Source organism: Coturnix japonica, chromosome 6 (assembly GCF_001577835.2).
Source record: "Coturnix japonica isolate 7356 chromosome 6, Coturnix japonica 2.1, whole genome shotgun sequence".
NCBI lineage: Eukaryota > Metazoa > Chordata > Aves > Galliformes > Phasianidae > Coturnix > Coturnix japonica.
The window spans coordinates 14,652,557-14,675,605 of NC_029521.1; the positions used below are offsets into that span (position 1 = coordinate 14,652,557).

At 46.7% G+C, this 23,049-nt stretch overlaps 1 protein-coding gene across 15 annotated transcripts in view; it reads right to left on the reverse strand.

Moving 5' to 3' along the window:
- PAX2 (paired box 2) overlaps positions 1–23,049 on the reverse strand; it is an 81,271-nt gene that overhangs the window by 47,660 nt on the left and 10,562 nt on the right. For 13 of the 15 annotated variants that reach the window (XM_015866838.2, XM_015866832.2, XM_015866842.2 and 10 more), the window contains exons 4-5: positions 3,089–3,174; positions 935–1,054 (exon numbers count right to left, since the gene is read on the reverse strand). In XM_015866838.2, the coding sequence (XP_015722324.1) occupies positions 935–1,054; positions 3,089–3,174 (206 nt within the window). The remainder of the gene's footprint in view (positions 1–934; positions 1,055–3,088; positions 3,175–23,049) is intronic. The other 2 variants (XM_015866839.2, XM_015866833.2) reach the window with 1 other exon arrangement.

Consider the following 23,049-nt stretch of genomic DNA (forward strand, 5'->3'; position numbering starts at 1 on the left):
TACACCACACAGCCTGGGATTACCACACACACAGCACAAGGAGCCACCAATACTGCCAAGAAAGCCCCCATGCAACAGGCAAAACCAACACCATAAAGGCAATGTTGAACTGCATAGACTGGTCAGACACTACTCTTGGAAAAGTTCACCTCCTGGCCCTCAGCTTATGAATCAAATCAAATTAGAAAAGCAAGACAAAATTGTACAAAACCACTGTAAACACACCAAGATTTCTCCCATCCATTCCTACTGTGCCTTTCTGGACCTGAGACTCCAGCTTTTGGTTCATTTCAAGATCCACTTTGCCCTGGGTCCTTCTCAACAAGTAGGAAAGAGAAGGAAACAGCTAAGTCCTAGTTTTTTAGAGCCCTAGTGGAAAGCTTGGATAACAACCTTGAGGCCACAGAAGAGCTCCTGTTCTGCTTTCCGCTTGGCAGTTCTAGTGTATAGACACTACCCATGGAATCCGGGCCCTTATAGCCAGCACAGCTAATGCACCTCATGGCACACCAAGGAGCTTGTTTGCAAGGGGAGGGAAAGATACCCCACGTTGCTGATGCTTCTCCAAGATGGCACTTGGTTTGAAAACAAGTGAGTTTGGAAAACCTTATTTACCCGCAGTTCCAAGTCTGGGCACCTGCTGGCACCTAGGGAGCTCAGTTCCAGACATTTCCAGCAGTGAATGAACTTGGGATCAGCTCCAGCAATGGAGACGGTTCTCTGCCTGCTGAGCAGATGTCTGGAGACACAGCCTGTCATGAAAAGGCCTCGGAAGAAGAGCACTCCAAGCCAGCAGGGCAGTGGCGGGGAACTGGTCTCTGTTGCTAAAACTGATCTAGCCCCTGGAGCAGCTGCAAACCTTGGCCTGAAATCGGAGCCTGTACATGGGGACAAAGAATATAAAAGGGAGGATGAGCTTCTCCCCTCCCCCTACCTTCATCACGTTTCCTCTTCTCGCCATTCGACCGAGGAATCCCCAGGATCCCGTTAATGGAGTAAGAGCCCACTGGATCATTGGAGGCACTGGAGACGGGAGGGGATGCTGTACTGGGCACTGGACAAAAGGAAAAGGGAAAAAGGGCCATGAGGAGAGCAGCCAGCACTCAGGGATCCCCACACTGAAAGCTACGCATACCACTGCTCTCACAGGAGAACCTGGGCACTAAGTAGGCTCCCTGTCCCACACATGGAAGGACTTGTGTTAATCCTGCTCTGCTAATGCTGCTGAATCCTAGTTGTGCCATCCTGTTCATATACCATATCTCCATAGACTTCCAGTACAGGGCCAATAGGAATGAGCCAGTGTGCTCCACCAAGAAGCTAAACTTTGTTCTTTCCCTGTTCAGAGCAGGCTTCCCAGGGCATCCAAGGTTACTCAGTATAATGCTGCACAGGCTGTGATTCCCAGGGGCTCTCAGACAATCCATATTTTGCCAGATCATTTCCTCTCAACATTTTTCCACGTGGGGTACATATACCCTCTCTTAGCCAGACCAGCCTCTGACATGCCCACCCAAAACTCTCCATGAAAAACCACCTTCTCTTAGCGCAGGTGAGAAGCTCTTCAGAGTTGGGCCAATAAATTCAGTTCCCTACTAGAACAAACCATATGCTCACGATAGGTACTCCAACCGAGATTAATAAAATTCCTGTGTCTTTCTTTTGCACAGATCATTGTAAACTGGCAGACTCCTTCAGCCACTCAGGACTCTCCAGGACTGCTCTGGAGTTCCCAATACATCAGAAAGGACAGGTCACCCAGATTAGAAACAATTACTTCCCAATAATTAGGGCTTTAGGGTTTAGAGCACGTAGAGTTGTACGTCCAGTAGGCAAGCCCATTATGTCCCAGCATGCCCTAGTCATTAGGAGGATATCCCGGTTCCCTTACAAGCCGCTAGCCATCATTCAGCTCATAAAGCATCGAGCTGAAGCATTCAATACCTCCAGCAAAGGTTTTCGAGAACAGAGCAGAACCTGCCAGCACTGCCCAATGTAGATCCACACTTCTCCAAAGCAATGAGAGGCTCCAGCAGCAGTACTCACAGTCACCCTCCCAGCTCCGCCAACTCATTCCCTAGACATTTCATTGCTTCTCAAAGAAGGGAGAATATCTGCCAACTCCATCTGATGTGGTCAGTGCTTCCCAGGCCATTGAAGTCCAGATTAAAAGGGCATCCAGAAATGCTCTTCCATACTGGGTCATTAATTCCTTTGTGCTCTTCAACACAGTTCATGTACAGAAGTGTATCTGCCAGCTCTGTTCCACATAGGCCAGCACTTTCCAGTAAATCCTTGTTTAGCAGCTGACTCTCAGTAACCAACAGCATCTAGCCTAAGACAGTGTCTTAGGTCACAGTTAAGCCACAATATCCTATAATACTATATGTTTTCTCCTGCTCTGAATTGCTGTTAGATAACCCAGTGCTAGCAGCAGCAGACATTTGTGCCGTGCAGCCCACATCAGTGAACAACACCCCATCACACATCTAGCACAGCACCTTTAAACACAACAGACTAGTAGACATTTGGTAGCTTTATTACAGCCTCCATCTTCTGCTCACCTCAATAAGCCCATTTCCCCTAGCAGAAAATGCATTTTCTCAGTGAAATACACCCATGGGATAGCTGACTGCAGAGCTAGAACATTGAAGGACTCTGTGGTGAGGTATTGGAATGGCATATCCTGATCTGTTCATTGCAGTCTCAGATACAGACTGGCTCCAGCAAAGGGAGAGATGAGAAATGGGGAGAGAAAAGCAAAGTAAGGCCAGGTAAGAAGGAGAAGAAAGGGTAAGTCTAGTGCTGGGGTAGGATAGCGGCCAGTACATTTAGCCAGGGAGGTAAAGGAGAAAGCAAGCAAGTGAAAGGGGGGTTGAGGCAGGATAACTCTGGGCAGACTCCTTTGGGTAAAGTCTGCAATGCAGCTAGTGCAGCAGAGAACAGAAACCTCTGCTTTCTGGTGAGGCTTTTTTCCCCCCATCTGCCTTCTCCCTAGAACCTGCTTGTCAGAGTTGTTTGCCCCTGCTGAGCTTCATTCCCATTTCCAGCTGTCCCATCACCAACCCCCCCATGCCAGCCTCCTTACCAATAGTATGTCCTGGTGCAGCCACACCTGTCCCGCTCCCGTCTGGTGTTGGGTGAAAAGGTTGCTGAACTTTGGTTCTGATAATCCTGGAAAATGAGAAAAACATGTTCAGAACTCAAATCCTTGTGCAATTCCTCTGTACCTTTGAACACCACGATTCCAATAGTCAGAACCTCAGGCTGAGGGCCTGAGCTGACATCTGGCTGCAGCAGAGCACCATCTTAGTACTTCTTGTAAACCTGATTCTGGTGCTTTAATGGTCCTGCTCCCACAGAATTGTCCTTGCTGTACTCTGTCATCCTCCCCAACCATGTAGTCACTGCATGATTATGGTGCTCAGCAAGCAATCTGGGATCCAGCCTCTCCTATGTGTTAGCGACTGCGTTATTGTTTGTGATCAGATCTGCTAGTGTGCTCATGAGGCAGCCTTTGCAGCTGACAGCCACTTCTAGATTTACAAATGGTGTAGATTTAATCTTGTTGCATACTTCAGAAATTCCTTTCTGGCACAGAGCTGGGAGATTTGAACTGCTGAAGGGCTTTCCCAAAGCCCTCCCTACTCTTTGTGAGTGAGACAGTGGGAGCAGAAGGCACCTCTATGGCATGATGAGGGGATATAGGTCACCAGGAAAAAGAATCTACAGCAAAGGGATACTGCTTTTGTTTATCAGGTCATGCATGAACACAGTATGGAAACCCAAAAAGATGTCAGTGAATGCCACAAAGTTCACAGCGCAGCTCAGAATGAAAATAAACTGAACTGCAATTGTCAGTGTTCATTTTCTTGTTACATGCAGTCTTTCACCTCTAAGTCACTGATTTAAATCCAGCTGAGGTCAGTGTGAAAGAAAATCACTATCCTGTAACACTTGGCTGGGGGGCCTGCCCGCTGCCTGATGCTGGGTAGCTGTGACTCGGGAACAACCATGTCTTACCAAGGGGCTCAGCAAATAAGCCATGACCTGTGAAGGCCATGGAGACCAAATTCCTTTCTGAGCTTAAAACAAGCCTCTCCAATTAGGATGAAGACTGCAGTTGCTCTTTCGGCTTAGTTTCTGGAACTGTCAGCCTTGCATTGTATTAGCTTTAACCTCTCCTCAAAACTCTCTCCACAGAAGGTGAAAGCAAATAATGTGTTCTTTCTGCCCACCCAAGGGCTTCTCTTAGAAATTCATGCTAAAGAAAGAGTTGGGCAAAACTTCAAGGAGAGAATGAATGGCATGGGCAGAGGTGGGCAAAGACTTTGGGAGGACATTACTGAAAAATGGTTGCTTCATAAAGTGAAGCCTTCATAGGAAGACAAAGGCATTTCAGAGCATATCACCTGAGGTTACTGGAAATCACAGATAGGTGGTGAAACCTATCAGTTCCTGGAGGGGCAGAGGACAACTGGGACTTAGCTGCAGATAGATAGGTGATATCAGGGCTCTGGCTGAGGATGGAGAACCTTCCCTCTCCTTAACCCACATAGTGCAGGGGTGCCTGGTTCACAGCTGTGGGGACACAGACAGGAGATGCCAGAGAGCCTCAGGCTAAGAAGCTGGATTTTGAGGTCATGCTGGTGTGCACGAGTTGGGAGCTGATCTGAGGAGTCAGTGTTAGGGCAAATAGTGCAACTTTCTTCTTCTTTTCCATTTGTTTTTTTTTTTCTTTTTCTTTCCTCTCACATTCCCCCTAAAGCCCCCTGAAGTGCCACTCTGGTTGTGTGGGTTTATTGATTTCCCCCAGCCCAGGGAAACAGAAAGAGGGGATGGGGTGCAGGCAAAGGGATGGAAATAGAAAGCTATAAATTATTTGTGACAGGAAAGCAATAGTGCCAGAGTGCTGAGCACAAGTCCCGTGTCACTATTAGATTCCTTTTAGCCTGATGACACTGTAAAAGAGGTTAAGTGTCTGATGGAATCGTACACCTTGGGGGCAGGGGCAGTCCAGGAGCAGAACAAGCCACAGAGAGCGGGTATATCAATTCTCCAGGCCAATAATATCCCCCTCATTGATTGCAACACAAAGTTCAAAAATCTCATTATAGTCAGGCAGACCTGGAACTTTTTAAAAATCAATAGAGTGATATAACGTATGTATACTTTGTATAAATGTATCTATCTAGCCATCCATCCATCCATCTGTCCATCCATCCATCTCCAAAAATCTGCCTGAGGGAGTCTAAGTTAACCTACACATTATACTATGTTATGTTCCATTGTAGTGCAGCATAGTGAATGGATTAGACGCTTTCCCCTGCAGCCTTAGCTGACATGTTGTACCATGTCCTGTTAGTGCTGAGATGACATCAGACAGTCCCATTCACACTGCAGTCTGACATCACATTGGCAGGTAGCATCAGCCACTCTGTTCCCACTGTAGGAGCCCCAAATGAGCTATGCTGCATAGAAACTGCAACGCTTCCAAGGACATCTAGAGTGAAAGCAGCTTGTGCAATGATTTGGGTATAGCAGTCCTGTCCATAATGCTTGGAAACCCCAAGCAGGGATGAAGAAGAAGGTTCTGTTTCCTTCCCTCTTCTGTTCTTGGGCTCTCAGCTCAGAGTGCTGGTTTGTACCCACTGTGGCAATGTACACAGAGATGTGTCCACCAGGAGTTGGAGCAAACTCACTAGCTCATTTCACCAAGTAGCCATCATCTCGTAATGTTTTTTGGTCCCTACCAACCAGAAGGAGAGAAGTCTCAGATCCAAACTTGGAACACAGAGTCTGTCCATGTTTAACCCAGGGTCGCTTCATTTAGGGGCAGTGATAAACAGCACTGTCCCCAGGAACTGCCGCTGTCACTGCAGCAGGCTTCAAGTGAGTTGTATATGTGAGACCACCTAATGAAACAGCAGTTGGAAGATGAAGAAAGCTGACCTCATCCTGTAGCAACAGATGCAGCGTAATAATGCAGTCTTTAAACTTCAGGACTGCTGAAAGGTTCTAACCATTCCCAGCGGCTGAAGTACGCAAAGCTGCCCCAAACTCAGGGGCACCACATTTGTGCTCTGTGAGAGGGAGCAAACCCTTGGTCACCTCTTGCTGTTTTCTGTGGCTTGTTCTTGCTCCTAAATGCCAGAGAAAGACACGCCTCTTGCAGAACACTTCTGCAGCTCTTCCCAAAAGAGGAAGGGACACAGATCTTGGCGCACCACACAGCAGCACTGATTTCTTGAAGTAAATGCCAATGTTTTCAAAGGCCTTTCTTTTCTCCAATAGAAATTGTCACTTTGGACTAATTTCATCTCTGCTCTAATTCCATCACAGTCAGTGACTCCAATAACAGCCTTTGTGTTTAATTAGGGGCATAAACTGGCACTTATTGTAAATTCCCATTTTTCATTTTCCAGTGGGAGATTTTTGCACAACTTGTCTACTCTGAGTTTCGGAGAACATACAGTTTTAATATGTAACTGACTGAAGTTTCAGCAACAGGACATTTATAGGACTTTGATGGCAGTAAAGCAACCAAACTTCATTTCACAATCTGAATTTAATATGTGATATTATCATAAGTAACAGCATATAATATCATTACAGTACATTGTATCGTACTGTGAATTATAAATCCATTCCTGCAATTCACAAGTTACTGCAGTTGCCTTGTAGTAATTCCTGTCTGGTGTGAATACTTCAGATAGCTCCAGCTGAAACCAACAGCCTGCTTCCAATGCTTTTGAGTTTCTTAAATGTTCAGCATTAGATCAGGGATTTCCAGTGTTTGATTTCTACTTGGTTATTTTTGGCAGCTTTAACACAATCTGTTTTGCTGATTCTAAATGCAGATTAACACAAAAAGTCTTCTCCAGTAATCTGACAATCGTAACAAGCTCTAATCAAATCTGGTTGAGGATGTAGAAAAAATATTACAGATAAAATTAGCTAAGACATAATCCTTTCTGAGAGCCAGAATATTTTCACCTTGTAGAGAAGCAAATGAAAAATCTCCCCTAGACCTGTTCAGGAGTTATTTGCTATAAGAACAACAGAGCATAAGAAACATCCCTTGTCTCTCTGACATTTCTGTCCAGGCTGTCTTGTAGACTGCCATACTCTGTGGTTTCTCCACTCTCACTGTTACTGGGAGAGATATCAGACAGTACCTCAGAGCCCACATGAAAGCCCGATGGGGTTGATAGGAGGGAGATGAGGGCTGGCTGAGCCCTCCAGAGGTCCCAGCATAGCAACTCCTTTAGTTCTGGAAGAGCCAGGTGAAGTTGCTTTGAGGAGGCTTGGTGTGTCCTGCTGCCTCAAGAAAACCCGACAGATTTCAGATAGCACTGGTGTCTTCTCTGTGATCACCTTCCTTTGTCACAGATTACTTTTCAGAGTGGAAGGGTACATTCTGTGGAGCACCAAACTCCTTGTAATTGTTCTGGAGTGTTCATACTTTAAATGCTCCATATTAGAAGCACATTACAAGACCCCAGGGTGTGCATTACTGGGCAATTACAGCCGCTCTTGGAAGGCTAACCCTGCTAAGCTTTAGCCTGGCTCTCTGCAGTGTGTCTAAGGACAGCTGCGGAGGCCAAGGATCCCACACTGCGGTGCCTCACCACTCCATTAGCATGGCTGTGCCTGCAGGGACACAGTGTGGAGCTGAGGGACACAGCCACTCCCTGTGGGCCTCACATCCCTGCCTGCAATGGGCTGGGGACCCCCAGTGATGCTGGCATCAGAGCATGCCTCAGGGAGAGAGATGAGGAGAGGCAGCCTTGGGCTCCTCCGTGTTGACAACATCCCACCTGCAGGTGGGTGCTGTGCAGATACAAAGGGCTCTGAGCATGGCTTGCATTCACACATGTTTCAGTGCATGGGCACAGAGTTCAGAATGGAAAGCAAGCTTTGTAGCTTGGTAAGGAAAAGTAACCAAGGGATTTGGAGGGTGAAGGGAAATGAAGTCTGACAGTTGGAGCCTAATCCGACTTAAGGGAAGAGCTTTGGTTCCTCGCATTGTCATGGACTCTCATCGGGACTCTGGACAAATGGTGCTTCTCTCTGTGCTCTGCTTCCTGCCTGAACTGTGAAGATAGGAGCTCTGCTTTGCCACCTGGGGCACCACGAGGACAGCTGGAAGGAGGGGAGAAGGGCTCAGGTTCAGGCAGAGCAGGGGCCAAGGAAGTGCTTCAGCGAGCTGTAGCACAGTGTTGGCTCCATTCCTCCTCCTGAAGCAGAAGTGACACGTACCCTGCTGACAGTGGCTGCCTGAGAAGGGAAGGGAGGTGGGCAGAGAGATGGGAGCTGTGTTTCAGCTGTGCTGACTGCAGTGGTCATGTTAGAGTTCGTGCAGCAGGTGTAGTCAGGAGGCTCAGACCTGCCCCCCACAAGCCATAGCATTATTTTCATCAGTTTGGGGGGCATTACCTTTGCAAAATCTACTGCAACGTTTGCAGCCCTCAGAACAACAGCTGACATTGGCAGGAGTGGCAGATTCAGCTTCCTTGCTAGAAGGCCCGAGGCTCTTGCACTGCCTGCCAAGAGAGCAGAATGCTTCCAAACCCTGCCATATTCAAGGGCCACAAGCAATATTTATGCATTCAAACTCTCTTCTGTTGTGAAAATTGCATTTCCTTCTCCCTAGCTTTTGGAAGGGGAGGAAGAAGGGTGATCACATACAGTATCTGTATCTAGGCACAGATATGATGGAACACTTCCATTGATTAGACAGACAGTGCCAAGAGGTGGCTGAATTGTGGTTACCTATTTTCTTGAACCTTCCAAATAGATGAGAGGAAGAAATGGAGATGCCTTGCATATCTTGAAACATAATCTCTGCCCTCCCTGAGAGGATTTGGTTTCATATCTGCTGTTAATCTGTGTGGCTTTATCATCTTAACTGGAGCTACACTAGCATCATGCCTGAAGTGAGCAGGAAGAAGTGCCAACTTGTTCCAGATGAGCCTGCTAACACCAAAACACCAGAGAAAACCCAATCCTACCCTTTTCTCGCACTGCAAAGACCATTTCTTGGCTGCACACTGAGGAGAGACAGCAGCAGTTTTACTGTCTGAAGGGCTTAGAGAGAAGCTAGGATTTTTTTGTTGTTTTAAATCAGTGACCCATGATGACACCATACGGTTTTATTTCATTTAATTTGAGCAGAGCATTAACGTTCAGCTTCTAGCAGATCTCTGCCCATTGCAGTTCTGCTGCACTACATGGAACAAGTCGAGACGTAAGGAAGAGCGGTGGGAGGAAGGAAAGGTGAAGCAAAAGGTGTCTCTGGGAGCGGGGAGATGTGCCAAGCAGGGCTTTGCTCTGTCAGCTTGTCTAGGGAGCAGCAACACCCAGCTGCATCCCACGGCTACGGGCTGACAGCATTCAACCCTATGAGTGTAGGTCGCCTAGCCTGACCTTGTGAAATACATTGCTGCATCAGGCTATGAGAAACATTTTTCCATTTATCCAAGGGGATCTGTGTGAGCCCATTGCACTGGGGTGCAAACCTGAAGGTGAGCAGGGAGCGTGGCTGAGCTCCACAGAGCTACGCAGCCATCCAGGGCTTAGAGCTGGCTGAAGAGTGAGTATCTACATGAGCTGCAGTCAAGCAGTGACTGCAGCATAGAAATGTCCTCAGGCAGGTGTTTCTACTTTTATTACACTCTGTTCACGTTTGGAAGGTTTTCTTTGCAGTCAGGAAACCCAGGAATGCTTTATAATCCAAACATCTAGAAGGTGTCATTCAGAGTACCAAATACTGGAAGCAAATTGGGTGTAGATGTTTGACAGCCCAGATTTAAGGTGAATTAAGGAAATCTTAAAGGACTAAAAGGGTTTTGCTGCTCTTGGACTTAGGAACACAGGCATGGGAGGAATGATATGGCTTATCTGATCTGAATTCTGATAGCATAGGCAACCACAAAGCAAATGTTCAACTCAGAGCATCCACAGGAGTATCCATCCTAGGAGCTGCAGACCTACAGTCCCCCTCAACAAACTCACAGTCTCTGCAACAACAGATCAAAAGCTTCAAGAACTACAACAAGCTGCAGGAAGGAAGCAGGAAGAAAACACTGCCAAGGGCTACATCCACTTCACTAGCAAGAGAGAAAATGCACATGAATGTCAGAGCCCCTAGACGTGGATCATTTTTTAGGGGTCTGCCTTAGAGCACCCTTGCACTGTAATGACTGCAAGTCCATTTGATGCCTGTCCCCCGCAGAGCAGCCAGCTTGGGTCCTGCCAGCAGCGCAGCTGCGGTGGCACGGAGCTGGCGGAAGGTCCAGCCTGTGAGCTGCCAGCACTCGGTGGCCACCATGCAACGCGTGCTGGAGCTGCCGCAACAGCAGCTGTGCCAGCAGGTGAGTTAGGGAGACCTACGGAAACACATGGGCTTGCCAAGGTTAAATATCTTAATCTGGAGCATGGGAACTTTTAATTGAAAGCTTTGCTTTGAGCCTGTTTCCAGTTATTAAAATTCAGGAGTCTGTGCCTAATTCCTTGTGGACATTCATTTTGATTAACAGAAGACATGTACTAGAAGAGGCTTGAACTGGGAGGAAACAGATAAATGTAGATAACTCTCAGCTGTCTTGCAAGCTCTGCTGTACCTTTTGCCACAAGTAAAACCTTAGATCTTTAAGATAAATTTCAGCTTTCATTTCAAACCAAGGTATTTCTGGCTTCCACACATGCGAAGGATAGGCTCCCCAGAGAGCTGGTTGGGTCACCGTCCCTGGATGTGTTTAAGAGCCGTTTGGATGCGGTGCTCAGAGATATGATTTAGCAGAGGGTTGTTAGTTAGGGTACTGTGGTTAGACTGCAGTTGGACTTGATGATCTTTAAAGTCTTTTCCAACCTGAGTAATTCTATGATTCTAAGTGGGACATGGCTGTCTCCCAAAGGCCAGAATAGAGGCAAAGAAAAAAAAGCAACTACACCCTTGTTTACAATCTTGTGTATTTCATGGCGATCTCTCTATTATGGATGCTACTAACTTGACATTTTTTAACACCAGGGCTTGGCAGTGTGGGCTTCTAATCCTGGTGTTGAAACATACAGGTTTCAGAGTGGGACCTTTTGCAACTTGTCTTGCTTGAAAGGCTGGAAATTTCCACAGAGAACCTGAATCTTTCCTTTGCTGTTCTACTAGTCCTTACTCCTGTTGTTATTCCTTATACATCTTTCTGAAAGCTACCCAGAACTGCCAGCAAAGGCAAACTTATGAACCCAACACAGGACAGGAGTGCTCGGTCAATACACAGGGACCCAGTGTAGAGCTGGTGCCCACCTCCAAAGACAGCATGCTTATTTTCCCTATTTTTCCTAGTGAAAGGATAAATCCATTGCTGGTCTGCTTGGCTCTTGTGAGTGACTAACAGGTCTGAAATTTAGCCAGCATGGGTGTATGGGAAATCACAGCTTGAACCTCTGATTAATCAGCTGAGGCAAGTGTTGGGTCAGCTGCGGGAGCACAGGTGAGAGTAATCTAGCTGTGCTCCTGGAAGGGGTGGATCTCGACTCCACCTCCTCTGAGACCTCATTTAAGGGCTGACCACCACTGAGGCAGCATCTCTTGGAGACTGCTCCCCAGTGGAAACTGCCTCAGCTTTCCAGTCAAGGTGTTGACATTGGTGAGTTTTCCTTTGCTAATAACCTTTGACTGTTTGCCACCATCTTGATTAGCGTCTTTATGTTATCCACCCTTACAATGGGTTATATGTTTGTTTCTATGTTGGAGCTGTCTGCGGCATAGGAGCACCAGCATTTGTCTTTTAGTGGTCTGTGACTGATCATTTGGTGCTATACATACTCATCTATTCCTGCAGGTCTACACACAGAACTGTGGCTGTATGTAGTTAAACATTTGGGTCACATATTGTATTCAGACCCCATGAAGGATTAATAAACATTTATTCAACCATTACAGTTTTTAACAGAGTTAATGGCAGATAGGCTGCTCGGCTCTGTGGCTATAGCCATCACCAGCTCGCAATATTGATCTCATTGTGCAGCACCAAGCACCATTATTACAGTCAGCCATAAACACCTAGAATCATCCATAACAAGGCTATAATATCCATTATATAATAACTAATATGTATCAACATGGATATATAAGTGATGTTGTAAGGCCCTTAACTGTATATGCATTTGCTTAGCTAGTGTAACTTTATACATTATAATTATATGTATAATTAGTGCAACTTTGGGAGCACATATCTGTTCTACTCCCACACTGTGCACCTGGCACCCATCTGACCAAGTGCAGAGCTGTGCATATGGGCCCTGAGCAAGCTCTGGCTTACATGCTATTCCCATACAATCACGATGGCTGTAGGGAGCTCACTGGATTTTCAGGTCCCATTTTCCTGCCCCCATCTCTGTCCATAAGAGTTAGTCTAAGGGTTTACCATGTACAGCTATGCAAAATAACTGGTGTGAATTAACTGGAAGTGTGAAATTGAAGCAGTCTAGTTAAACTGTATTATGCTTCTGACACCTTTGTTTAGAATTAAGACAGCTTTAATTTAGTCTAGCTTAGTTCACTTTAGAAAATGCAGTAAACTAAATTCAATTTAGGACACTCATCCAAGCGGTGTTTTAATGGTTTTAACCAATGTACTTTCAAAGTTAATTCAGATTAATTTTCTCGTTTGTCCCTATGTAAGCAAGCCTGTTGCCCATGCTTTGTCAATGGAACCATCTCAGTCAAGATACCTTCAGCCATACCAGGTTGACAACAGGCTCCCAGGAGCCACAGTGCTTACATGAGCCTCTCTGACCCCACTGCTGCTTTATCCCCGTGACTCCCTGATGGCGGCTCTCCTCCTGTGCCTGAGCAGTGAGGATGCACTGGGCTCTGCCACTGACCTGTGCAGTGCCCGGCACACTGAGCCAGCTGCTGTCAGCCTAGGGGAGGGCCACCGGTTGTTTAGCATGGCCTGAAGTTGTGAGCTGTAAATATTTCATTATTCATATTTTGCAGGCTTTTGCAAGGGAGCACTGTGTTGCTTCTAGCTTAGGCAAACTGCAAGGTACTCCTTCTGAAAGTCATGAGATTCTAGAGAGCTCTTGGTGATTTTTCTCCAGTGCTGGTATTTCTAAGTACGATCCCCTTAAGCTGAACAAAGTGAATCTGAATGCTTCCAGCTCTAACTTAGAATTTCTTCCGTTGTTTCATCTGACTTAGCATAGGGACAAGGTTGGATGCAGTCAACACTTGTAAGCAGAGATGTACAGAGAAACATATTCTATGGTATTTAGAAAACTACACTACATTTAATCTTGAGTATTTGCCAGTCTAAGAAGCCATGAGTTAGCGTATGGTGATCCAAAGATTGTATATTTTATCTTGCCATTTTTACAGAGCTATCACAAAATCAGCTGTGAATAAAGCAGTCTGAGAAGTAACCCAGAAACATTTTTCTGTGCAAAAATCCTAATCTTTTGAAGTATAATTATGGAAAGTTCCAACTTCTCATCACCTCATTTAACTCTAAAGCCACTCTTTATACTCAGTCAAAACACAGCTTAGGAGGAAATTGTAGTCAAATGTTGTTTTTATCACAGTGCAAAAAGACCCCTTGGAAAACTGTGTTTTGGTGTGTCTCAACTGAAATAAAGCACCTCACCTAAATCTTTGCTAAGAGACCAACCAGACAAGCAACAAACTCACCAAAATCACCCAAGCCATCAAGTACTTCTTAATTACACAGTTAGCTCTGTTTTTGCGCGCTCGTTTCATTATGGAATTAATGCTAATGAGTAAGTTTTGATTGATGTGTACTAGAGTCTCCAATCTTTGGTATAAAATTAGCACAGTTTCATTGAAACAGTTAGCAGGCTAACACAAGGAGACAGTCCTATGTATTAATACGCCTGTGCAGAATGTATTTGAGTGCATCTGGGTATTGATTTCTGTGCAACTAGCTAAAAACAGACCACTGTAAGTAAAATCTGGATTTGTAGCAGCGCAGCAGTTTGCAGGACTTTTTTGGTATGAATACACACACTGTGTATGTGCAGAGGATGCACCAAGCTACACTGCTGTACCAGTGTGAGCACATGCCCGTGTTGCCGTCCATGCATTCATTTGCATGTGTGTCAGTCTGCAGGTGTGTTCCTACTCGTGTGTGTAATCTGGTGGCCGTGCTCCCTGAATAGCAATGAGCTCAGTGAGAGCATGTATGTGTTTATGTCTGTGAGCATCTGTCTGCATGTGGATGTGATCTCATGGTGTGCCTCTGCTCTCTGGAGCTGCCCAGGGCGCTCTGGGGCTCCTTGAGATGAGATGGATGCTGCCTCACCTCTGTGCCTTGTGACTTTAGTTCCCCTAAAAGCTAGTGTCGAACAGCAGCAAGCCCACTGCCTAGAGCGCTGGGAGAGCTGGGTCCCAGCCTAGACCTGCTATTGATAGGCTCCCTGACTGAGCAGCTCTTCTAATTTGCTCCATGGCCTCAGTTTCCCCTCCTGTCTTTTTTTCTTCCCCACAAAAACTATGGACGTGAGCTGTCACAAACTGCAGGGGACAATGCAGTGCTCTTTGTGATGGGACCTGGTCCTGGGGCACACTGTCCTGCAGGGCCACCAATCCCCGTACCACATGGGCACTATTTATGATGGGTGGCTGCTGGGATTTGGTGGACAGCTTCATCTGCCTGTGCCTGAACAGAGCAGGGGGAGCTGGGAAGGAAGGAGTTATTAAATGCCAAGCGGATATGCAATAAATCCCATTGATTTTACAAACTCCAACTTGTCTTCAATCTCCTTCCATTCCTTATCCTGAGGGCATTGCAACAAAACCCTATTTTAAATACCTTTTCTTCCCCTTCCCCCACTCCTCCTCCTCCCACTCCCCAAAAAAGTGTCAATATTTTATTTGGATTTTTAACTTCGCTCCATAACAGTTGTTTGACCTCCTGACTCATGCGAGTCACATAAATTCTGGGACTTTATTCAGGAGCCATGTTCCTGCTATTGAATAAGCAATTTGGGAGGGTGAATTAATGACTTGTGCTGTTGCTGGAAAGTCCCTGAAGAAATATTAAAATTGCTTGCAGACTGAATCAATACTCACTGAACACCCAGCATGAGGACCTGGGCTTTTTAATGGCTACAAACAGCCGCACTTGGGAGAGGAAGGGGAATTCCTGCGCACACACCGTGCAGCTGACAGCAGACTTCCATCCTTGCTGTCCCTTCCAGTGCCAGGCACAGCCTAGGATTGCTGTGCCCTGCCAGGGAATGGCTCTCGAGGATGGCAGCCCTTCTGCCTGTAGTAAGGCTGCGTTGTGTTGTGCTGAGGTGAGCCTGAGTGCTGCAGCATAGCAGTGACCATGCAGTGCATTTGGGCCCCACACAGGCATAGCTGCCCTTCAGCAACCCATCTTGGAACCATGTCCCATGTACCCACATGTCCATGTGCAGTGTACATCCTTTGGGCCCCTGCTGTTTGCTCACGGGGCTGCTGGGAGCCAGATTCTATGCACCCCCCAAGTTTTGCTGTCAGTCCCCTTTGCCAACAGTGGGTTTTGTTGCTGAGTTTTCACATCCCTTTGAGTGCAGGCCACATGTTTTGCCATTGTGTTTTTGAATGGCTGTTTTGTATTCACTTGTTGGGCAGCTATTATTGTGTATTAACACCAGGGTGTGTGTGCTTTGTATGACCGCATGTCTGTTTCATTGATTCCATCAGTATTATTTTGTAATCGTGTGTCTCTGTGATTGAGTTAGTGTGCAATTCAGGGCTCCTGTGTATTGAATAATGATGTCAGGGACTGGGTTGTTTGCCTGGGTAATGGCCTTTTTTCAGCCTAGTAAGTGAATGTGTCCTTCTCCTGTTTCCCTGCCTCGCTGGGGTGGGATGACTCACACTGGGTGATTCCCTGGGATGCTCATACACAGCTGGAGCACCCCTTGGTCCCAGACACCCTGTGGCATGGCTGCACAGGAATATCCACATGTGTGTCCATGCACTTCTAAGGCTATGTCAGTGTTTAAATGTGTGTGCACCTGCTGGGGCACTCAGGAGTTGGCTAAAACTCATCACCTACGGACTTTGGATAAGCCTCCATATGTACTAAGTTGCTGTAAAAATGTATGCAAGACTGTACTGTGTGGTTTTGCATACATTTGAATCTGTGCAAGGGTCTACAAATCATAGAATCATAGAATCATAGAATGGCCTGGGTTTAAAAGGTCCACAGTGCTGTTCCAGTGCACCACCACCCTCTGAGTGAAAAACTTCCTGCTAATATCTAATCTGAACTACCCCTGTCTCAGTTTAAAACCATTCCCTCTTGTCCTATCACTGTCCACCCTTGTAAACAGCCATTCCCTCTCCTGTTTATACGCTCTCTTGAAGTACTGGAAAGCTTCAATGAGGTCTTCCCAGAGCCTTCTCTTCTCCAAGCTAAACAATCCCAGTTTCCTCAACCTTTCCTCATAGGAGAGGTGCTCCAGCCCTCTGATCATCTTAGTGGTCCTCCTCTGGACCTGCTCTAAGAGTTCCACATCCTTCCTGTACTGGGGGCCCCAGGCCTGGACAAAGTACTCCAGATGGGGCCTCACAAGAGCCAAGTAGAGGAGGACAATCACCTCCTTCTCCCTGTTGACCATCCCTGTTGGGTGGCTGGATAAAGTGAAGTGCATCCCTTCCTTTGTAAGGATCTCCTTGTTTGCCCGTCTGTTCCAACACACAGGGCACTGCAGTGTGAGTGAGCACTTGAAGGTGCTCACACCTGACTTGGTGGAGGTCTTTTGTATACGTACATATGGCTGTAGTTCTATGCCAGCTGAAATATGCACTGAGTGCTTTAAAGGTATGATGAGTCTCTGGGCTTGTGTAGAGGCTGCTGACGTGTGCACTGTACACTGCTGTCCCAAGTGCAGCCACGTTTGGTCCCTTGCAAGTGGGCAGAAGCAGGGTTATTTCTCTGCTGATGATTGTGTGTCAGTGCTGCATGGATTTATTTGTGTTGTGCAGGCGATGTGTCTGGCTTTGTGCTGCTCTACAACTCCTCACCACCAGGGTTTGGCCGGCAGTGCTCAGCCAGACAAAGCCTGAGAGAAGGGTTGTGGAAGGTCTGCAGAACTTCCAGAGAAAGCCCTCAGCTCTGTCCTGTCCCTGGAGTGCCCCAGCAGGGAAAGACCCACAGCCTCTACCCACATCTATTCAGCTGGGATTGGGTGAGGCAGTGGGTTCAGTGCCTGTCATCGGGCAAGGCTACAAGCAGATAACTCCCTTCCACCCCTCACATCAGCCTGAGCCTTGCTCCTTCCCCTGCCTCCTTGTGTGTGTGCTCTGCCACTCTTTACCCCCACGCTCCTGCCCCGACCCCGCAGAGCCATCCAGGGCTCCACCAGAGCCTGCCCTGCAGTATCCCAGGGTGATGGGAGGGAGAAGGAGGGAGTGAGGGAGAGAGCCCTGCTTGGAAGTAATTGGAGGCTGTTAAACAGAGGAGCCCAGCATATCACTCTAGTAATGGAAATAAATTCCATTGTATTTGCATTTTAATTTTCCACATAAACAAAGGCGCGGAGTGTGCTGGCTTCGCCAGAATCACCGGCCAGAATTTAATTAGAAATGAAAAGTTTATAGGGTCCTCTTTAATGCGATTAATGCACAGTTAACATTTATCACATACATATGCTGGAATCGCCTTTTTTAAGCAACCACCGGCCATGAAATGAATTTCTTTTCAACTTTTTTAGCGTGCGTGAGGAAGGCTGTCTCTGGTGAGGCGGTCCAGTGAACACACTCCTGACAGCTTGGTAAACTGCAGCCCACAGAGGCTTAGCAGCCCCCATCCTCACCGAGGAAAGTTCAAGGTGGCTTAGAGGGAAGCATGGTCTAGTGGTTAAAGCCTGAGGTTGGGAGTCAGGGGATCTGGGTTGTATTCCCAACTCTGCCACATGCTCACTGCATGACTGACTGGCGCTCAGCGTCTGTTTCTCAGGGTGTTAAAAAGAAAAAAGAAATCAGCTGGAAGAAGATATTTCAGCCCCAGACCCCCATGACTCTCAAGCTCGCCAGAAGCTGGCCCAGCTTTGTTGTGTGGGGCTGGCTCACATCCTGCGCCATGTTGGGGTTAGGGACACTTGGAAAAGCAAGTCTGCATCTAGAGAAATAGTCAGTGTTCTTCTCAGTGGAACAAGACATGAAGACAAAGGGTTGGAGGTGAGTCCATGTACCCTGTCAGAAAGGCGTCCCACTGCTCCCAGCTCCCCTATTGCCCTGTTCTCTTTCTTCCCACATCGTCACTGCTGTCCCTTCCTTCCTGGCTGTGTGACAGATGGTGTCAGCAGCCACCCCCTGCTCCCACTCTTCCTTCTCAGACTCGTAGACAAGCAGAGCAAATAAACGAAGCCCATGGACACACAGCATTAGCGTGTTAGGGACACAGCAGGGGAAGGAGGAACATGAAACCTCTATTGATCCCTTGAGGAATGATGTCCCTTCCTTATCTTATCAGATTCTCTTCACTCCTCAATTATAGTCTGTTGAAATTGGCCTCTTAACCCAAACAAGATAGCCTGGGTAATAAGGAGAGTAGTGGGAGGGGAGGGAAGGAGAGGGGAGAGAAAGGCAGAGTCCTATGTGTTAAGCTATGGCTTTCATTAGAAGTAACTCCTTTGGTGAGATGCCGGCCCCAGTGCCCCTAGGTCCACAGCCCTAGATCACATATAGGGAGAACTAGTACATATCCATGCTCTTCCAAATGCATCATGCCACGTGCACCTGTATTCCCTTAGATGTGCTGGGTGCCCCCTTCAGGAGGTGCACAGCACCACAGCTTTGCTCTCTCCTGTGCCTCCTGGCACACAACTGTGGGGTTGTGGTGTTGTTTCCATGGATAGGGCTGTTCAGGTTCTCCCGCAGCCCAACTCTACTCAATAAGCTTATACTCTTAACCAGGCATGTTACCCTAGTGATATGCCCACGCTCCTCCTCATACACATGTCATGGGGTAAGGGGGAACGTCCAACCCAAATATCCATTACAGAGAAGATTGTCTGAAGGAACAATGGGCACTCAGCGGTCTAGCTGCAGAAATGCATGCAGTTTTCCATGCTCAAATTACATCCCTGTGCACAGAACGAGCCAGTAGAGCATTCAGACGTTGTGAAAGGTGTTCTCAGTTTGGCAAAGTGCTGCTCTGAGCCACATTTACTCTCCTAAAGACTCTACTCCCTGGGATCTCTTCATGCCCTGCCTTTGGTGCGCCAGAGCTCTGCCCTGCTCACACACCCACCCTGGGGGAGCCGTGCTCCCTTTGGTTTCTCACATGTGCAGTCCCCTGGCCAGCACTTGCTCCTCCCGGAAATTTAGAGCTGGACCTGCTCACCTTGTGCCCATCCTCACTGCTGCCTTAGGCACAGACCCCAGCTCGGGAACGCATTTCCTGAAATCTCTGGAGCCACAGAAGGGATCTGGCTGGCAGCACTGGGTGATGGCATTCCCTTTGGCACAGTGGCCAGGACCTCCTTATGTAAACTGCAGGGGGTCTCGTTTGGCAACATCCAACTCACATCTGCTTTAGCCTTTCACTTTGTCATTATCTGCTGCCCTTTCCTCCCACTGGTGCCACCCAGCAGTGCTCATGCACTCTTCACGTTGTAGCTGTCTGTCTGTCAGAGGCAGCACCACAAACGTTGTCTCTTTAACACCCTAAATTTGCTGTTCATTCAGCAGGGACAGGGAGTTTGTGGCATTACTCGTTGTCCACTTCGCCCTGGTTGCTCAGCCCTGACCACTTGCATGTGGTACATCCCAGCCAGGCATCTTCCTGTGCTCTCACAGTGTGCAAAAGTGGATTCATCTCAAAAAATATTATTGTTTCCTCTCCTCTTCTACTCTAGCTCTCCTCCCTTCCCTATTGATTTTATATACAGAGGTTTATGTATTTTTTCATATGCATAATTTCTGTGCAAATATATAATTTTTCAAGTCTGAAAGCCAGAATTTAAGGAAAAAGGAGAGGTTTTTCTGGGCTTGAATCTAAGCAAATACTACCAGCAGGCACAGTTACATAGCTACATTGTGCTGCAATTTTTAAAGGCAGATGACCAAAAATTGTTGAAAAAATTCTGGAGAAGCATGAGCATGCTGAAAGGTAACAGAGGCACAGCGGTGGGCACTGGGGCTGAGCGGAGGGCCCTTCTTGGTGCCACATACCTCTGACCAAGGCTGGGTGCTCAACCCATGCCCTGCCCTGCAGAGAGCTCAGGGCTTGCCTTGCGAGGGAGAGGAGCTGTTCGAAATGAACCAAGAAAAGAAAAACTGAATTGGCCCCCAGGAGAAAACCATCAGTAGAGGCATGATCCAGTTTCTCTCTGTGCATGTTGGAGGAGCTGCTGAAAGCCCAGGTGCCAGTTTCAGAAGTGCCGATGGAATGTCGGATCTGGAGGATGGCAGCAGTGAGGAGTGGCTGCTGCTGGTGTTCATACAGGCAGGGACAAGGCACCAGAATCTCCTCTCCTACTTTAGCAGTGAAGTTGGGATGTTTTGTATGTAGTGTGTTCTGGGAAGTGTTTGGGAACTCACAGCTCACCAGCTCAGGCTCCTGGCACATCACTCTTTCTACTCTCTGTCAAAACAGGTACATGCATAAATCCCAAGCCAGGCAGAGGACAAAGGGATATCCTTCCCCAACTGCATTGCCTGTGTTTACTGTAGCCCACCAGCACTTTGCATCACCACCTGCATGCCTACCAAGAGTCGCATGTTCCCTGCCATATAGTGATATTCTCATATGTAATATCCAACCAGTGGGCACATTTCTCCAAAGGTACAGATCTATGTTCTTCACACAGTCCCTATGTGAATGTCCTATAAAAAAATGCAGTATAGCTCTACCCTTTTTCCTTCCTCATACCCCCCTGAACACCCTGGCCTCTCACATTTGCCCGTGATACACATAAATGGGCCCTTCTGTCTCTTATCCCATCACTCCTCCTCCAGACCTAGATGGAGAGACCTATTCTGTCCATATGTCTCAAACATCGTGCATCCATCCTGCTGTTTTTCACACCCAACCACAGCTATTTCTCTCCTGTGGCTCCAGGATTAACTATGGTGTTGTCCATTTCCCAGCGACAAGGGGTCTCGTTACAGGGTTATTGATTGGTCTTCACACAGACAGATGAATCTGCCTTTGGTCTCCCCACCAAAACCCACCTCTGTATGGGCTGATTGTCACTGCTCTAGGGATAGGATTTCACCAGGAGACCACCCTGCATGCAAACATCCTTCACCCAGGCCACGGATGGTAATAAATGGAGTCAGGCTGAGCCATAATAAAAGCAATTGAGTGGGTTACCTGTGCAGACGAGAGATTTATACCTCCTCATATTTGATGTGATTGTTTTATTGAGTTCTCAGTGCAGTTAGGATGCCGTTTATTTATTTATTTATATGCCTGCTTATCGAGGAAGAGCAGGAGGCTGTTGCGGTCTGGCCAGCATTTGCCTGTCAGATGGGGCCCAGAGAAGAGGGCTTTCACTTTTGCTCTACCATTCCCTACACTTGGCTTTGGTGGGTAAGCCCTGGCCAGATGTCTCACTGCTTTTAAAGAACATACATGTTTGTTTAATCCTTGAAAACTTCAGGGCTGTCTGAATTATGAGCCTAATATATGCTAAGGTGAGAGTGTAAAGAAAGGCACACGTGTATGGTGATTTTCTAAAAGATCCTCTCAAAAGAAATTCCTATTTACGCTGTGCCTGTTTTGGACAATGGGCTGTGATCTATGCACAGAGCCTCTTTATGCTATTGCAATAGAAATAGGAAGCATCAGCATTGCTTCTGGCTCTGTCATCACGTGTGAGCATTCAGAAATATTAGCAAGTGCAAATTGATTGGAAATGAATATTTGTAAGTGCACTCTGAGGAGTTTGGAAACCAACTGGTTAGATTTGTGATTTTCAGCCAGGTAGATAGCCATATAAGTGCTATCACATCAGCTCTCTGTTACTGGCACTAGAGAAAATTGGAGGCTAACGCTGAATATCATAGTGCCCAGTATTTCATCACAGACCTAACGGTGTTTGTTGTTGGTTTTCCAGCTTCTCTAGCCAAGCGATAGCTTGAGAATCTTAGTTCTCATCTAATAGAGGATGTTTCTGTGGCTCATGGAGTGTCCCCAAGGAATCAAGGGGCCGCATTGTTAAGATGTTTTAAAAGTTGTTTAATAGCAGTCAGATATCAAAATCCCTTTTAAAAATTGGGGTAAAAAAGAGAAAACAAGTAAAAACAAACCCATATTGTATCACTGGTACTCCTGAATTGTATGCAAGTTGCACAGTTTGGGGCTCTGACTCAACATTTTTAATCAGCCGGGACTGGTAAATATGTCCATACATGTATAGGCTCCAACAGATTAATTGCAATTACAGTGGAGAAATCCTCATTCCCATTAGCTCTCAGTTTAAAGAATGATTGTTTGGGAGCAAAACTCAAACCTTTCTGGCACTTTCAGGAGTAGTAATCATTATCAGAGCCATCTACACACAGATGGGATTTCCTGAACTCCTAGTTAGCTGCCCTGTCATCAGGCTAGTGACAAACACTTCTGAATGTCTTTACCTTCCCATTTACAGAGATCTGTGCCATAAACAGGATCCCTAAATATTTTCCTGATTCGAAGTAGCGAGCCTAAACACCATTTGAATTTCAACATGCCTTAATTAAAGACCATGTTAAGTTAATCTAAGCAAGGCTCAGCCTTGTTCAAATGTTTTGAAGCTACGTCTTTTTTATTCAAGCAATTTGGAGATCTTTTGTTTGAACAGGCTTTAGGAACAGAGACAGATTTTTTTAGATACTTGATGTATGACTGGAAGCATGACTTTGTTTTGTATGCATCACGTCATCATATCATAAAAGGTCCAGCTGGCCCGCTGGAATATTATCTATCTCTTTAGCCAATGCAAGATTATTTCTTATTGTATGTTTGCTTGTGTTATTAATGCCATGCAGTTATATATATTCCAAGAAAATAGGAATTCCTATGGGATGCAATTCCACAACTT